Source organism: Neofelis nebulosa, chromosome 11, assembly GCF_028018385.1.
Source record: "Neofelis nebulosa isolate mNeoNeb1 chromosome 11, mNeoNeb1.pri, whole genome shotgun sequence".
NCBI lineage: Eukaryota > Metazoa > Chordata > Mammalia > Carnivora > Felidae > Neofelis > Neofelis nebulosa.
The window spans coordinates 63,248,600-63,266,784 of record NC_080792.1 but is presented as its reverse complement, the minus strand read 5'-3'; the positions used below and the strand labels follow the sequence as shown (position 1 = coordinate 63,266,784).

At 42.8% G+C, this 18,185-nt stretch overlaps 1 protein-coding gene across 13 annotated transcripts in view; it reads right to left on the bottom strand.

Moving 5' to 3' along the window:
* Window positions 1-18,185, bottom strand: part of LDLRAD4 (low density lipoprotein receptor class A domain containing 4) — a 452,644-nt gene that overhangs the window by 243,304 nt on the left and 191,155 nt on the right. For 10 of the 13 annotated variants that reach the window (XM_058692803.1, XM_058692798.1, XM_058692808.1 and 7 more), the window contains one exon: window positions 15,229-15,700. The exons of 2 other annotated variants lie outside the window; for them this stretch is intronic. In XM_058692803.1, the coding sequence (XP_058548786.1) occupies window positions 15,229-15,268 (40 nt within the window). In that variant the 5' untranslated portion in view covers window positions 15,269-15,700. The remainder of the gene's footprint in view (window positions 1-15,228; window positions 15,701-18,185) is intronic. One more of the 13 variants, XM_058692810.1, reaches the window with a different exon arrangement.

Sequence of the window (18,185 nt, the reverse complement as noted above, 5' to 3'; positions counted from 1 at the left end):
CCAAATCCCTGCATCCATCCTTGATATGGTTGGATATGCATGTTCATATCCAACTGTCTGCCTGTCTTTTCCACCATGGTGTCCCGAAGCACTTCAAATTCAATACATCCAAGACTACACTTGAGGGCTTCCCCACAACTCCTCCTCCTACATGACCTGCCTGAGATCACCCACCCATTTTCCAGGGGCTTCAGCAAGACATCTTAGCATCAGTTTTGACTCTTCCTCTCCCTCATACCCTACTCCCAGCCAATCACTGTTCAACAGAACTTACCTCTGAATTGTCTCTCACTTCACACTGCCACTGTCTGGGGCCTGCTCACCCATCACGCGGTCTCTACCACCATGTAAACTCTAACTTTGGCTGGATGGAACTACCACCCAGGCTCTTCCCACTCATCTCTGGGCTGTTGCTGCTGTTGCTCCTACTGCCAAGTCTTCCTAGGACTCCCTCCTACTCCATTCTACTCCCTCATTTGGCCAAGTCCTACTTCTGATCTCTGTTTCTAAATCATTTCTTATTGAAAGCCTTTCTCTGATACCATAATGTAGTGCAGGTAACGATACTACGTAGGCCATGGAAATGGGTCTTGATGACAATGGTTCAGCCCCTTGTCCAGGTCCTCTCTCAGGCTTTATGCTCCTTGGGGATCAGCTCCTACCATGCCCAGAACACACTAGAAACTCAACAACTACTGCAGATGGAATGGATGACTTTGGTTTCCACTTAGTGGCTCAGTCTCATCAGCAGAGGTCTATATAGCCATCATTTTTAGGTGCAGTATTTAACATGGATGAAACAAGGTGACACCACTTAATTCTTCAATATATAATCCCTACTTCAGCTAAGAAGCTGTAGTATTTTGATAACTTCATTTGGCAAACATTTCCTTTATAAGGAAGAGACACAAGGTCTGCCAAGAAGGAAAAGAAAGGGAAAGGGAAGATGCGCCTGGGTGGCTCAGTCGGTTAGGTGTCTGACTTCAACTCAGATCATGATCTCATGGCCTGTTGAGTTCAAGCCCCGCATTGGGCTCTGTGCTGACAGCTCAGAGCCTGGAGCCTGCTTCAGATTCGGTGTCTCCCTTTCTCTCTTCCCCTACCCCACTCATATTCTCTCTCTCTCTCTCTCTCTCTCTCTCTCTCTCTCTCTCTCTCAAAAATAAATAAACATTAAAAAAAATTTTAAATGAGAGGGGAAAGGGAAGAGGATGGGAAGATGTGACCATCGATCACAACTTGGTTTTGGTCACTCCGTTCACCTTTTCCAAAACACTGAGTTGAGCAAATCCCACAAGGTTGTCCATGGTCGTACAGCCACCTGAACTCTACAGCCAGAAAAAAAGCACATAATGGCTTTTAAAACAATGCAATCTTGAAGAAGAAAATAGCATTCCATAAGCTAAACTTATGCAACTTGCTGTCTGCAGATTATTCTACCTCTTGGTAAAAACTACATTTATGATGTACATATCTTAACTTCTTATTTTTTTGTCTTAACCACTCTCAAAGGCTGGCAGGTGTTCACAAATCTCTCGACCATACTTCTGACTTTGAACAATAAGGAATAGGTTCTTTGTGTTCAAAAGGAGAGTGTGTGCCTTTGAGATAAACAGACAAAAAAGCTAGTGAGCCTTGTCTAGTCCATCAAGGGAGAAGGTGAAAGGGAATTTAAAAACATCCCCCACACCCTGCCCCAGCTCAGCATTATTTATGACCAAGCACCAACTTCCTTCTGCCGGCCTCCTTTGTGTCCACCCTCTCTGGGACACCGTACTCTGCTGCCAGAGCAGCTCTGATACAGTCACTCCCCAGCTGGGAACCTTCAAAGGCTCTTCACCCAGTACCAAATAAACTCCAAATCTTCATTCTGAGTCCGTGTTTCCTCACACTCCTGGTCATGAGCCACTTGTGTCTGCACTGCTTCCACCTCGATTTCCCTCTTCCTCTGCTTGAAATCTCCCTACCTGGGCTCTGGGCTCAGCTCATATTCCCTAAGCTACCCCAGGAGCCTGCATCTTCTGAACTCTCAGAGAGTTTCACTGGTGCATTCCTCAGCATTGAACCTTCTGCTTCACATGGTAGCTGTCCTGTCCACATGTGCTACATATCTCTCCAAATAAAACAGGACACCAAGGTTGGGAGAGACACCAAATTAATTGACATTGCTCCTCCATTCCAGGCCAAGAGTAGGTGAGCAACAACAGATGGACAACAAATAAACAAGAAACACTTACTAAGGGTGCTTCAGTGAAGCCAGAAAGACAAGGTATTCATCCGTGGTGCAACTGAAGACCAAGGCCGCTATGCTGATTTATAAACAAAAAGCAAAAGCAAGCTCTGATGAGTTTCTATTATGCATCAACAAAAACTTCTGAAGTGTCCCCTTCCCTCATGTCTCCCCTATACTCCATGGCCGGGCACCCAATTCAGCAGTTCAGTCAACAGTAGGAACATCATACTTCTTTTTGTTTATACATCTTAAATTAAAAAAACAACAGGCAAGGAGCTCTTGAGTAGCTCAGTCAGTTAAGGGTCCACCAAACTCTTGATTTCAGCTCAGGTCATGATCTCACGGTTTGTGAATTAGAGCCCTGCATTGGGCTCTGCGCTGACAGCATAGAGCCTGCTTGGGATTCTCTGTCTCCCTCTCTCTCTGCCCGTCTCCTGCACTTGCTCTCTCTCTCTCTCTCTCTCTCAAAAATAAATGAATATTTTAAATAGTAATAATAAATAATAAACAAACAACAGGTGAGAAGAGAAGATGGCAGTGGAACAGGAGGACCCTAGATTCATCTCATCCCATGAACACAACTAGATTACTTTCAAATCATCCTAAATACCCCAGAAATCAACTTGAAGACTGATAGAGCAAACTCCACAACTAAAGGGAGAACAAACTCCACAACTTCAAACAAGTGTAAACATGTACAGTTTTGTAGTAATAAAAAATAATAAAAGTTACCTTTGACAAAATAAAATAAAACACAACAAACTTTACTTTCAAAAAACATTTACTTGCATGTACATGAGTTGGTGCAATGTGGTTTGCTGGCAACTTCAACAGACCTCATCAAGCCCTCACAACAGCCCCGTGAGGGAGGTAGCATGCCCTTAGAGACATAAGTAAACATCCATACTCATTGCCACATAGCTCCCCAGTGGGGAGACAGGGCTGATCCAACTGTGGGGTTAATACCTCTTCCACCGTGCCATACTGCTGCAGAGTTTATCTTCCAATTATAAACATTTCATGCAATAGAAAACCTCCACTGCTACAAAAGCCATACGCAGCTGTTGCAGCGATGGTACAGAGAGTGAAGACCATCCAAGTAAGGTTTCCCATCACTATTCAGAGCCAGAAAAGTCACTCTTTTAGTCAGGGCATCAGCCATAAGTAAAGTATTCATATATATAATTAACCGTTCAAACCAGGACATTTCTGAGAGTGAAAGGAAGCACCACCACAACAGACATACATGGGGACACCTGGCTACCCTACCTAGAGCAAACCTCTGATGAGAAGAGCTCTCAGTTATCTAAACATAATTATCTGAATTATTCACTCTTGTGCAACATTTTAAAACTTACACAGCACTTTCCATATGCTTTTTAAAATCTGGCCCTGTATCCCCACCTAGGAATGTGGGCCTTTAAACATTTTCCATCCTACAGATGAGGATGGGTTCAGAGAAATAAAACATCTGTGAAGGTGCATAGCTGCCAGGTGGAAGAGCCAGCCAGACCCAGTGCTTGCATGTCTACCATTCCTGTGTGTCCTGATGTGCTCTCACCACTCAGCTCACTTTCCAAGAGGCCATCTTCTGGAGGTAAAAGACAACAGCACTGGCAAGTGACAGGAAAGGGAGAGGGCACCATCGCAAGACAAACAAGAGGTTCCCATCAGGGCACCTCTGTGGGACCACAAGGGAGGGAACAAACGACAAGGGTGAGTTTTCCCAGTGTTGGTTTTTACTTGACTAAGTCTAATGTCATAGGCCAATATATTAATATTTACCATTAGAAAAAATTTGGGGCCAGGAGCGCCTGCGTGGCTCAGTTGATTAAGCGTCCAACTTCAGCTCAGGTCATGATCTCCCAGTTCTTGAGTTCGAGCCATCAGGCTCTGTGCTGACAACTCAGAGCCTGAAGCCTGCTTCGGATTCTGTGTCTCCCTCTTTCTCTGCCCTTCCCCTGCTTGTGCTCTGTTTCTCTCTCTCTCAAAAATAAACAAACATTAAAACAATTTTTTACAAAATAGTTTGGGCCAAATAACTGCCCCACCTCCAAAACAGGAAAGTTGCTCAAAACTAGATGAAGAAACAATAGAGGTATAACAACTGCACATTAGGTCCTGTACTGTCCCTTCATGCATCACAAACCCACAGAAGGGCAGGATAGGGACAAAATTAACTGCCAAATCCATCCATAATCCCCTCGCCCCATTTTGGCCTATAGGGCCCAGCACCTCAACCACCTAAATGGTGTCCACACTACTCACATGAGACCACATGGCTAAGTTGTAATTTGCCCCCCTGCTCACGTCCACCCTCTGTGAATGTGCCCGACATATGAAATAAAGATTACAGGCAGGCACAGAGGAGACCTAGGTCTAGCTGGAGAAGCCTCATTCCGAACAACCTGTCTCTGAGGCAGGCCAGGCCTATCTCCACATCAAGGCCTCAGCAGACTCCAGGGGATGTCAGAGCACAGCTAGGAGAGCTTTACATCATGGCATAGACACCATGGAAGGAAACAGGCAGCTTGGTCCAGCACTGTCACTTAGGTTCTCTCTTTAGCTATCAGTTGTATGGGCTGAGATCATAACTACTAATTTAGAGGGAAAAAAGCTGGGCTCCAGATTAAGTAACTTACCCAGATCTCACCCCAACAAATGGTAGGACTTACATCAAAACTCAGATCTTATGATGGGGGCACCTGGGTAGCTCAGTTGATTAAGCATCCGACTTTGGCTCAGGTCATGATCTTGCGGTTTGTGGGTTCAAGCCCCACATCAGGCTCTGTGCTGACAGCTCAGAGCCTTGCTTCAGAGTTTATGTCTCCCTCTCTCTGTGTCTCTCTTTCTCAAAAATAAATAAACATTAAAAACAAACCTCAGAGCTTATGAGCCTAAGCCCATACTCTCTCCCATCCTGTGTGTGAAGGATGATGTGCTATATGCTCACAAGAGGTGTTCACCAGACTCTCCATGCTCTGGGTCCAAACACTCTGAACTGTTATCCAATGTCTAAGCATTGAATGGAACACCACGGGGCAGGAGCAAACCAGAAGCACGAGGCAGGCAGATTTTTCTTCCATTCTAGAATATTAGCCAATATCTCCAAATAAATGGAATTTTTCTTATTGTTCATTTAATGTTTTCATAAGGAGAAAAAGACTTTGTGAGAAATGAGGTTTGTATTGAAAACATACCAGGTAGACAGTTGAATGCTAAATGTACTGCATTGGCTGCAAACACAGAGGAAACACAGGTGTTCCAGGGCTTCTGCACGTGCTTACTTGCAGACACCCTAAAAGACTATCACAGTGACAAGACCTACTCCTGTGTGGTCTGAGTCTAGAATTACGGAATGTAAACAAGGCTATAAGCCCATATACTAGAAGCCACAGTTTATACACAGGCTATGATTCTATCATACTATGTAAAAAAAAAAAATGTCCTTATAGGCCAAGTTTTCTTAAATATACAACTATAATATGCATCTCTCCATAAACTAAACCACCTCTCCAAGAGAAGCATTTGGATCATAGATCTCTGTGGACATTGATAAGCTGGAAGGGAAACACTTCCTGACAAAGGCTGACCTTGGCCATAGTCCAGTCATGGCACAGTCCAGTCATTTGTGTTGATTATGGCGGTTGTAGGTTCTAATCTTAGCTACTCATCTTATCAGAGGTGTTACCTTCGCTTAACCTGTGCCTGTTTTTCCTCATCTGTCAAAAGCGCTTCACAACAGCAACTATTTTGTAGAATTGTTTTGAGGCTCGAATAAGAGTATAAAGTGCTTAGAATATTACCTGGCACATAGTAATAATTACTATCATTTACTCAGTCTCCATAACCCTCACCCCAACAAAGCAAGGATAAGGAATGCTTACATTCATGGCATACTTACTCAAACCTGGATGACAGCAGAAAGCCATCAGTGAACGTGTAACGGGTTTGTTTTTTTCTTAAGTGTTTATTTTTATTGTGGTAAAAATATATATAAAATTTGCCATTTTAACCATTTTTAGGTGTACAGTCCTAAGGCATTCTGTACATTCACATTGTTTTACAACCATCACCACCATGGTTCATTCTTCTTTCACTCCTAAATATTCCAAAAGCAGAATGACATAAAAACTGGTGAGGTTAAGAGGTAGACATGTAAAAGATTTTCTAAGTTAGAAAACACACAACACTATCTGACAAACACTTACTATGTGAGTTCAGTTTCAAGCTTCAAATGCCCATCTCTCTCTTTCTCTATATATATGCCCCTCTTGCTTTGCATTGATTTATAAAGGAGAAGGACTATTTCTCTCTGCATGCTTGGGATCCAGCTCCAACACAGACAGACCTGTGTTTCAACTCTGGCACTGAGGCTTGCTAGACAATGTGGCCTCAAGCAGGCTTACTCTGGGCCTGTATTGTTCCCTTACAAATAGACCTGGCATAATACTTATACCTGCTAGGGCTGTTCCAAGGAGTGAATGAGACTGTATATGTGAAAGCACCTGGCAGAGCAGACAATTAATCTTCACTCCTTATGTCAGCTCTGTGAAATACCGTATCTGAGATCATGGATAAGCAATTCCAAAGGGCAAGGAAAACATCCTTAATTTTCTGAAATTTTATCACAAAAGAAAATAAATTTAAATAGTAAGACAGCATAGTTTCCCCATCTTACTACCGATACAGAGGAGCCCTGAGCCCAGACGCTACCTACAGGTATGCAGGGCCACGCACTGTCATCCTGCATCTGTAACCAAGAGGTGTCTTCCTCACACTGCTCTGGAAATGCTCTAAAATACCCAAGTCAGCTGAGAGGGAAAAAATGTCCATGTTACCATATTCACTATTGCCGGTTAAAATTTTTTAAATAGAACCATAAAACATCTACACAGATGCCAAACATGTTTATTTCTGCATCCCTTTCAGAGTTTTCACATTTGAACATAATGTCCTGAAATAAACACATGCAGACCTGTAACTCCAACTTAGACCCATCAGGGCACACACTCACGACCTGTGATGACTGCACAGGGTCGCTGCCCCACAAACCATCACCCAGAGCCATCTCTGAGTAAGGCAGGTAGAGTGACTTGAGTGCAGAGACAGAAATCATATTGGGTGGAATATAAATGAGGGAGAGAGGAAACCATATGCTGAAGATTTCCATAAGCAGAGAGGCCAGGGGGTCTCAGCAAAAGACAGCCTCTCTAGACCATGCTCCCAGGTCCACAATAGCAGTGATGCATCTGCTCTGCACTGAACATTTATGTCCAGGGGGAAGGATCATATCAATCTGCTCTGAACCCCTCACAGGCATGGCATGAGCTCCCATCAAACATTTGCTAAATGAACCCCTGCTTTCTGAGGCCTTTACATGTAGCTAACCTCTTGAAGATGGTGATAGGAGAAGAAAACCACTTACTGAGCACCATCTATCTGCTAGGCTCTACAGTTGATAACTTTACATATGTTACTTCATTTAATCCTTACTAAAATCCTACTGACTAGTTATTATTATCTCCACTTTAGTGTTGTAAAAGGTGTGCTTCAGAATAGTCAGCTAACTTGTCAACAATACTGAGTAGAAATTTGGGGGAAGTTCAACACGGGAATGGCTACTTCTACTGGAAGCCAGGCCTTTTCTGGCCTCTGGGCTCATCCTGCAGTGGTAAGCACAAGATAGTCCAAACAAAGGATTCCAAACCCTCTGCCCACCAATACAGCAAGAATCTAGGACCTGAGAAAGAAATTCAAGGGGTCGCATGTTGAAGCAGTAACCTGGTTTCTGTACAAGTCTTTGATTTCTCCAGAACTAAACCATTCTTTATAGGGGTAACTTAAACATCCAAGTTTCAGAAGTATGATGGTCAAAAGCCAACATTTTTTGAAGAACCCTAATGAGATTTGTAGGTAGTTTTTGACCCTGGATATTCAAGGACAAGGAATTCATCTTAAACCAGTGCTGATTGCTTAAAACCATCATTCAAACCAGCCTTGTTGACTTTTGTGTGTATATCCTAAAATCCAGCAATGAGTGCCCATCATCACTTTGAGTCACCCTTTAGGATGCTCTGCTCAGAATTTAAAAGGCTGGGAAATGGAAAGGTTCAGCGAAATAAAAGTATGTCAGATTAAGCAGCAATTTGAATGATTTCAACTTTATAATTCCTATATTTGTTTTGATGTTATAGCTATTTAAAAGCTATAAACATAAGGATTTTATAACTATATTTATGTTGTACATATTTAAGTAACCTTAAAATAAATACAGTTTCAAGCAATACTGAGATTACTTCTTATCCTTATTTAAAATGGGTATATACACTCCTCAGGCATCAGGCTACCATAATGCCTCTAAAAAAGATGATCATCTTTGTCACAGTAGGAAAACTCTGGAAACAGTGCAGAATAGTTTACAGGAAAGAAAATGCAGATGCTTTAGGAGCTTATTAGAAAACAATTTACACATAGAAACAATGTTATTAAATAAGGGTTACGTTTGGAACTGAGGACCAGATGCCAGGCTAAATAGGGCAATGTAAAAAACAAGCACACACACCACAGTGTGTTCTGATAGCTCTCTTAGTAAATCTAACTTCCCTCAAGCCAGAGCATGCAAGATTTTACAAAAAGCTATTATTATCAATCATTTCTATATCTGTTAAATTACAAGTAGGAAGATCGTCTGGGCTTCTCTCACGCACATCACAAAAGATGTCATGGAACTGAGACAGACCCTGAAGTCAGAAAAACTGTAGAAAGATAAAGTCTAAGGGAGATGAAGAAGTGTTAGTAAAGGCATTGAGGTATTTAAAAATGTAAAAACTATTTGAGGATGAGCAAGTAGTCCAGTTTGTCTGGAACTTCAGTCACAGCAAGAGAATGATGGAAGAAAACACAAGGGAACTTTGAACTCCAGGCTGAGGAGTCTAGACTCTTTTTAGGAAACAAGAAACCATGAAAAGTTTGAGGACAAGAGAAGGTATAATTAAAGCTGCATTTTAAAGAATGCTGGCAGAATGAGCCAAGGGGGAGAATGGAGGCAGAAGAAAGATTGCCTCCTTACCTTCTTTTCATCTGCAGCACATTACACACGTCTGGCAAGAGCTCTGCTTCACTAGTGCCGTGGGACAGTGACACCCAAACCTCAGCTAGAAGGAAAGCAACATCACAGACTGGCAGCATGTGTTGTCCCTCTGTGTTTTGCTTTCTAAAAAGCCTTCAATGTCTTGTCATTTGGGAAATGCTGCCCCTTATCGCCCATTAGGGACCTTCATATTCCAAGTTTCATATTAAACACTTTGAAAAGTTCTACAGTAAAGAAACCAATTAAATTTCTTCCTCCAAAATTTGGCCATGAATCGCTCCCCCCCCCCAGCCCCACCTCCCTTTAATTGGTAAACAGCTCTCACTATCAACTAAACAAGCATCCTTCAGGCAGATATGGAACGTGTGGGCTAAGGTCATCCATGGTCAGCACACAGGCACAGCCTCAAAGGGGTGAGTAATAAGCTCAAAGTCTAGGTGGCTCAAGATCCTTCGGGGCTGTTCAGAGCCCTTTGAATAGTGTAGCGCTGGTCAAGCCTCCAAGTAAGGCCACGTCCATCCCACACAGGGTCCCAGCACTCGAGCTAGTGTGAAAGATTTCCATGGAAAAATAAGCATCCCAGCAACTCCATTTAAGTGATTCTTTCCATTTTTTGGTTCTTAGTGGCTAAGAAAACACAATCACCTAAATTCATAAAATAGCTCTGTTTCAGATATCTGAAGACTATTAAATCAACTCTCATTCTTCTCCTTTATGAGTGAAATAACCTTAATTTATTTAACAACTAGGTCTGACCATCCTTTTCACAAGAAAGACTTGTAAATTCTATAGGAATTTGGTTCATTTATTTAGTCATCCAAGGATATATGTTTCTTCTAACACTGAACAAAATGATTCCAGAAGCCCAAGAAATTTAATTATGCAAAACAGTATTTAAGGGTGTCATTAGTGGTGGGGAGGGAACAGAATCCTAACACTGGCATCTTCTTTAGGATATAATGGTGATAACCCAGGCAGGATGCTTTCCAAGTCAGGAGAAAGTACAGCAAACCTCAGATGAAATCTCCATCACTATTAGGACACTTCAACAGAGAGCTGACTGACCCAGCCTGAAAGGATTCCCATTTCTCTATGCCCAGAGGCACCGGGGTTGGTGTGTGTGTGGGGGGGGGGGGGGGGGGAGGGTGTTCTTAGAAGAGTCTTATCTTGCTGGCATCTATTCATCTACGTTATTGCTTCCATGAACTAAAGCCAGACAGAGACTATCTGAAAGAACAAAAACAATGAACTTAGGATGCTTGAGTTTTCACTGCCAAAATGAAACATTAGCATCACTGTCGTAATGATGGCACTCAGGTAGGCTCTACAGCATCATGCTGCAAAGAGCTCCATAAACATGCATTAATCTCATGACACCCTGCAGTGCAAGCAGGGCTGCTCCATCTCACAGCTGAATGGCAGGGACAGGCCACAGTAACTGGGAACAGGCACCTGGAAGAAACGGAGCTCAGCACAGTCTCAGAAGCTAGGACCAACCAATCCCTTTGAAAATTCAGTCATAGGGGTGCCTGGCTGGCTCAGTCAGAGGAGCATGTGACTCAATCTCGGGGCTGTGGGTTTGAGCTCCACGTTGAGTGTAGAGATTATTTAAAAACAATAAAATCTTTTAAAAATTCAGTCATAAACCTTAATAAAGTTCACATCTTTGAACTCCATAATTCTAATTCTGGGACCTTAACCTAAGAAAATAGCCCAATACATAGAAAAGCTTTTTGCACAACAGTGTTCATCAAAGCATTATCTACAAGGGCAAAAGCTGTCAAAATCTTCAATATCCAATAATAAAAGCACAATTTAAAAATTCAAGTACACATACATAAAGAATATGATGTAGCAATTTTAAGGCATATTTCTAAAGAAAATGCTCATAATGTTAAAGGGGAATGATCAGGTTATAAAAGTGAACACATGTTATAAAAACAGTTTATAGGAAGAAATGCACACAGGAAAAAAAGATGGAAAAGATGTAAGCCAGATGTTAACAGTGGAAAGCTTCATATGGCAAGGCTATAGGATGGGTATATTTTTCTTGCAATTTGTCTGAGCTTTCCAAATTTGCTTACAATGAATAGGTATTACTTGTAAAAGAGAAAATTAAGTCTTTTTTGTTATAAAATAGTACCTAACTGATTAAAATCATTTCCAAATTACATGTGCTGAGAAAACTTACAATAATGTGTAAATTCTTATATGCAAGAATAGGAAATCATAATTAGGAGGATGAATTTGCAATATGTATCCATGTGTGTACACCTATATTCACACAGGAAACAAAATGTAAGAGGGGATTTGAAAGACACAGGCAAACCAGCAATGGCATGGGGACGAAGGGGCTTCCAAGCTCCCACCAGCCGTCACAGTAATTGCACTCACTGCAAAACAAGCAGTGGGCTTGCCATGCAAACACAGCTTCATACTGGTCCACCAGGCTTCCCTCCTGGCCAGACTGCGGCCCCTAAGTACTTCTTTAATAGGAATCCTGAGCCCTCCAGACTCCCATCACCAAGGGAATTGAAACCTAAAATATAAACTAACAAATTTTTTTAAGTGGAGATATGGTTAACTGTATAATGACTTTGTCACACTCTAAGACAAGATTTAAAGCCAAGGACAAATGCTTTAACCCCTTCACCATTTCAAATATCGAAGGCAAGACTTTTTTCCACTGGCCTAGAAAATCCACAAAATCAGTGCATCTTCAATTCCAGAAACTAAGACATCAGCACCTTTAGTTGTCCTGGGATAAGAAAAGTCTAAAGTCAAGAAACATAAGAACGGCAAACCAACTAAGTGGGTGGACACCAGCCTCCGACTCACCTCTAAGACTACAGCTTACTGCATTGCTTGGGCAGGGACAGAGGATCGGCCCTTTCATCCTACATCATAAGTAACTATTACCAACCAGGTGGGGAAAGAAAGATGAGAAGAGCAGGCAAAAAATAAAAATGATGAGCCCACTCCACAGGGACCACTCCAGAGAAGGCTGGGTACTTCTATCTCCTTTATTCCATCACTGGTTATTTCCCTAGAGAAAAGTGGGGCACTAAAACCATTGTCCTACAGGTACTCGTGCGCCTGGCTCTTATAACTAATATCCAACAATCAACAGCTTCCTTGAGAATGTGCAGATTATTCAATCACCTGTGTTGAGGAAATGGGACAAGTCAGTTCCTTTTTTCAAGTACTGACTCTCCCAACCCACCCTCTCCTCTAAACTCTAACCACCACTCTTTGTACAGTGTTGGCTCTCACAGCCCAGACTTTCAAATGCACCGAGCACCTGGGGATCTTGTTAGACTATAGGTCCTGGTTTAGCAGGGCTAGTTGATGCAATTAAACCCCACTCTCTGAGGGGGAGACCCAGGCAGTGGTAAGGCTCTCCAGGTGACCCGCATGTGCAGCCAAGTTTGCATACAGGGCTAAGAGATTTCAAAAGGCCACCAGCCTGGTCTAATTGCTGGCTCTGAGTGTGCCCCTGCATCAACAATACCAGCACACACACACAGGTAAGCTCTCTAAAATATTGGCCATGGATATTATTTTACTACTACTACCAATATGATTGTTATTCAGGTAGGCTGATGCAACTAGGAAGAGGTCAAATCTGTAAGGAAATAGAGTTCTTCGGTAAATTATAATTTAAAAGAAGTTCAGAAAATATGAACTGGGGAGGAGCCTTGAGAGGGTGGCTAAAAACAAATGTAGGAGGAGGTGACCATGGTCCTGTGCCCATAACCAGGGCAGTAACAGTCATAATTACAGCTGCCATTTTCTCGGGCCTTCATGTTTCAGGCACTGTCCTAACTACTGTGGATTTTCCAGGCAGAACCCAGTGGTTTCCATTATTCAGAACCAACTGTCTCAAGGCCCCAGGCTCAAGATGGCCTGGGATCGTGACAAGGATGGGGGATGTCTTCATTTTTCCTCAGAAAATGAGGAAACTGGTGAGGACTGGACACAACTCTGTTAACTGTGAACCATGGCAGACTAATGTCAGGCTCAGGAGAGACTGTGTGTAGAATCCAATGGGGTGCCCCCCTCACCTCCACTCCCTGGTCAGGCCCCTCTAAAAGGCTGACTGCCCAAGAAGGCAATGGCAGTAAAGTAGGAGTCTCAAGAGCCATGCAGGGGGAGGCAACAACTACAGGAGCTTTTCACCTCCTGGGCAGGCATTGAAACAGCTGAGGAGCGTGAAGACGAGGCTAGTCTGCATTTTGAACCACGTGCTGCTCTTCCTCCAGTTCTTTTTGTTACCTCTTCCTCTCAGAATCGCTTTAGGAGCTTCTTTCCTTACACCTCCTGGTTGCCTCTCCTCCCCAGATGTCTTCCAGGGAGTGGGGAAGAAGAGTTTGAAGGGCCTGGCCACTTCACAGAGGTATGCCCTGTATGCTACCCTTCACACAGAATAGAGAAAGTGACATTCCATGAAGGAGCAGCTCATGTGACTGAAACGGCTGAAGTGGACCCATTAAGGGAGGACAGGAGGGCAGGGTTTCCAATCAGCCAGACTGGAAGTCTGAGATGGTCTAAAGCACTCAACTTTGTATGCTTTTCTGAATCTACACTTAAATACAGTTTCATTCATTTTCAAAGGGCTGTTACCACCCCAAGAGGACCGTCCCCAGCAGAGCCCCCAAGATGAAGGCTCCCATGTTATAGACGCAGATGGTGACAGTCTAAGGAGCTCACTCAAAGTGTGAGCACAGAGCGCAAGGACTGGACTGGGCAGCCAGGCTCAACCCTGTAACTCCACGTCAGGAAAGAGCCAAGGTCTGGAAAGGATCGAACTCCATACTCAGCACTCACATATGTAGTCTCATTTCTTCCCCAGAGCAGGACAGTTGAGTCCGTGTCCATCTTCATTTAGAAATGAGCAAAGGGAAACAGAAAAAAGCTCAATGACTGTCCAAGAGCAGAGCTCGCATCAGGGGAGAGGGCAGAGCCCCAATCCAACTCTGTGTGGCCCTCAGGCTGAGCCACAACCTCTCTAGGCACACAACAACCTGACCTGCTGTCTCCACAGAATTTGAAATGTTGCAAACTTTTAAGACTCACAGGACCAGAGAATGTGGTCATTTCTTGTGATTATACTACCATCTTTCCTTAAAAAAAAAAAAAAAAGCCCAAAAAACTATCTTCTTATATAAAAATGTTTCTCCTTGATTCCATCAGTTTCTTTAACTTCACCGCCCCCATTTTATAAATAAGGAGGCAGAAGCCTGGGATGTTAAGTGAATCTGACAAGGAACAAGGACCCAAATTCAAAAGGCCCTGTGTTTCAGGCCATGGGTCTGGGGCGTCAGCCAGACGGAGTGGTTCCCTGCAAAATGTTCAAACTGGCAGCCAGTGGGCAAAGCAATGTCAAATAGTGATGTGGGGCTTCTCCATAAGCTCACTTACATGAGAAGAATCTCAACTGAGTGGTTAGTTCAGCAGAATTCCCACCCCCACCACCATTTGCACACAAATAAATCTGAGAAGGAAAACTAAAGATGGGGAGGGAGAAGTCACTCATCATCAATAACTTTCTTCCCTCAGAGAGTCTTCCCACTTCTGTGAAGAAAAACATATCCTCTATGCATTGCTCTGCAAGTGACATATTTCCTTTAGAGAACAATGACTTGCAGAATATTGTGTGTGCCATATTACTCGACAAAAGTAGAATCATATAATGTCAAATGCTTTTTCAAATTTCTATTTAGAGAGAAGAAAAACATACTATTATTTTGTCAAAATCAGTCACCATGGCAGCCTGAGCCCCTTGACTCTGAATTGTCTTCAGTTCATAAACATAAATGCATACTCATTTTATAGAATTGTTTGTTACTTTATTACCTACCAACTAAGTTCAAATAAAGTTTTAAGCGTGGAGAATTCTCACCTGTGAAAGCATTTGTGGCCTGAAAACCAGCTTCCTGCATACTGGTCCCCAGACAAGCCTGTGCTCCAACTCTTAAGCTATCCTGTCAAGAGAAAACTGCCTGGGCGAGGCCTCAGGTCACTTCCATCTTAGCTTGTCGGAGTCCATGGCTCTGCCCCGTCCGGCTTTTGGTAGCATCTGATGCCCACCTGTCCTGCTCCCAGACCCTGAGAGCAGGTGGTACCTGGGACGGCACCCAGTCCAGCAGCGTGCACACTTGGGGCACACAGTCACGTCAGCCGTCCAGCCAGAGAGTGAAGGCCATGGTGAGCCCAGGAGCAGAGGAAGCTGTCCCGCTGAGACCTGCTTTCCCACCTTAGAGTGAGGCCCTCCTCAGCCACTTGGCAGCCAGCATCCTCCACCGGTCTCAGCCGCTCTAAGGGAGCTCAGTATGGTCTGATCTGCTGCTCTCTGTGCTTCGCCTCTCCCCTTGCTGAAATTAAAAAGAAAGAGATCACTTTCCTGATGACCTGTAGGAACATGAAATTTAGTAGACCCATTGAGGCCAAAAAAAGGAGAAAAAGAAAAAGCTACCCAGAGCAGTGTTCATGGTTACGCTTATGGGCACTGGAGGAGCTCTGGGGAGGCGGTAGGCGCACCACCTTTTCCTGAGTGCCTGTGAAGGGGCAGGGAGCAGAGGTACCTTTTACTTGCACCCCAGAAAAAAAGACAGAAGAAGACAGTATTCACTGCTCCGAGCCTCTCTAAGAATGGCTACAAAGGCCATACAATATTCAAATGTCTTCCCCTCAGTTACTTGTAGTTCACAGGTACCCTGAAGAAGAAACCCATTTCCCAAGCTTGTTCCTGAGGTCTTAGAAGTGAGGTCTGAGGTTCCTATCCACTGCTGTCAGTACTCCTAGAATGACTTGTGTTGAGGAGTTTTAAAAAATGACTCTCAAGGGGGAAAACAAAGGCCTATAACAATATTTTAAAGAGTAAGAAGGAAAAGCAACTTTAATCTGAAATTTTACATTACCTATTACATACCATTATATAATATAAAAGCATTTTACAAAATATTTCTCAGATACTTTAGTGTTGTTATAGCATACAAGAAGCAACACTAATAACAAGAACATTAGAAGCCCAAAGATGAGACTTTTTAAAATAGAATCCAAATAGGACTCTCCAGTATTAGAGAAAAATCTTTTTTCCATTATCAGCACTTCACTCTAATCAATTCATATCGATCTTTCAAAAATATAACCTTATTCCTGTTTTTCACCATCAAACTAGAGGAAAGAAAAATAATTTAAGAAAATGGCACATAACAGAAAAGAACACTCTGTTAAGCCCTCTTGTTGTAAATATAGATATAAAGTAGTAAAGGAAACATCACTAATGCAGACTAGCTATAAGGAAGACCTTAGGTATTAATGAAGTGCTGTAATTATGTTAATAAATTCAACTGTATTGCCTTCATGTACCTGCAGTAACAATCACAGTTAATAAGGTGTAGTGTACCACAAGTCCTTAAATTTAATGAATAGGTGGAAAAAATTATTCCAATTAAAATAATTTATGCAAATGGTAGTTCTGAAGTGCTTGAAAATGTGACAAAACATTTTTTCTCTGAATTGAAACATTCCATGTAAAATGACCAACACACACAGTGTGAGCATCCTAACGGCCTACACTAACTTCTAAAGTAAACTAACCACATGCACTATACCTATCAATTTGAGGAAATGGAAGTGCCAGAAAAAAACAAAACCACCTGCCCCTATAAAACCTCTATTTTCTTTGCCCTTTGCTATGGTGCTTTCAATGCACAGAAACAGTAGACTTTATTTGTTCTTTTTCTTTAAACTCAGAGACAAACGAAGCGTGATGAGGTTTTTGTTGTTACTTTATCGTGGGCTTTCTGTTTATTTTATTTTGTTTCATTGCAAAAGGTATGCTACCTCACTTTTTTTTTTTTTAATTTTTTTTTTCAACATTTTTTATTTATTTTTGGGACAGAGAGAGACAGAGCATGAACGGGGGAGGGGCAGAGAGAGAGGGAGACACAGAATCGGAAACAGGCTCCAGGCTCCGAGCCATCAGCCCAGAGCCTGACGCGGGGCTCGAACTCACGGACCGCGAGATCGTGACCTGGCTGAAGTCGGACGCTTAACCGACTGCGCCACCCAGGCGCCCCGCTACCTCACTTTTTAAAAACAAAATCAAGCTATCCTATATCACATTTCAAATGGCTATGGAAAAGACTGAGGCAGATGTGGACCAAAATGGAACAAACAACAATTTTTTTTCTTTTCTTCCTTTTACCATCTTCATCATACTCACCAATTCTTATAATGTCTATTTATTTTTGAGAGAGAGTACAAGCGAGGAAGGGGCAGAGACAGGAGGAGACACAGAATCTGAAGCAGGCTCCAGGCTCTGAGCTGTCAGCACAGAGCCCGCTGTGGGGCTTGAACCCATGAGCTGTGAGATCATGACCTGAACCGAAGTTGGATGCTTAACCAACTGAGTCACCCAGGCACCCCCACGCTCACCAATTCTTAACTTTACTTCTAAAAGAGAAGTATGGTGACAGGTGTCTAACAGCTCAAACGGGGGTCTCAGGAATGGTATTGGTCAGAACTTTTAGGGCAATGTGTAAACTAATAAAGACCAGAGGAACACAGTATTATACCGTTAATGAGTAACTTTCAAGTTCCTGCATATACTCAGTGTCCATAAATACAATTTTTAAGTTAAAATGAAACTGTAACTTCCATAAAATGTTTTCTTCCTAACCACTAACACATATTCCTTTTGTAGAAATATACAAGAAAGTAGCAAGGGTGCCCAGGACCTGAAGACTCTGTTCTGTTCAGTGAGGGACCCATGCATCCAGGACAGGGCAAGGAACCCAATCACGCTCAGTAAGAAAGTGTCAGATGACCCAACAGGCTGGGGAACAGAGGTGG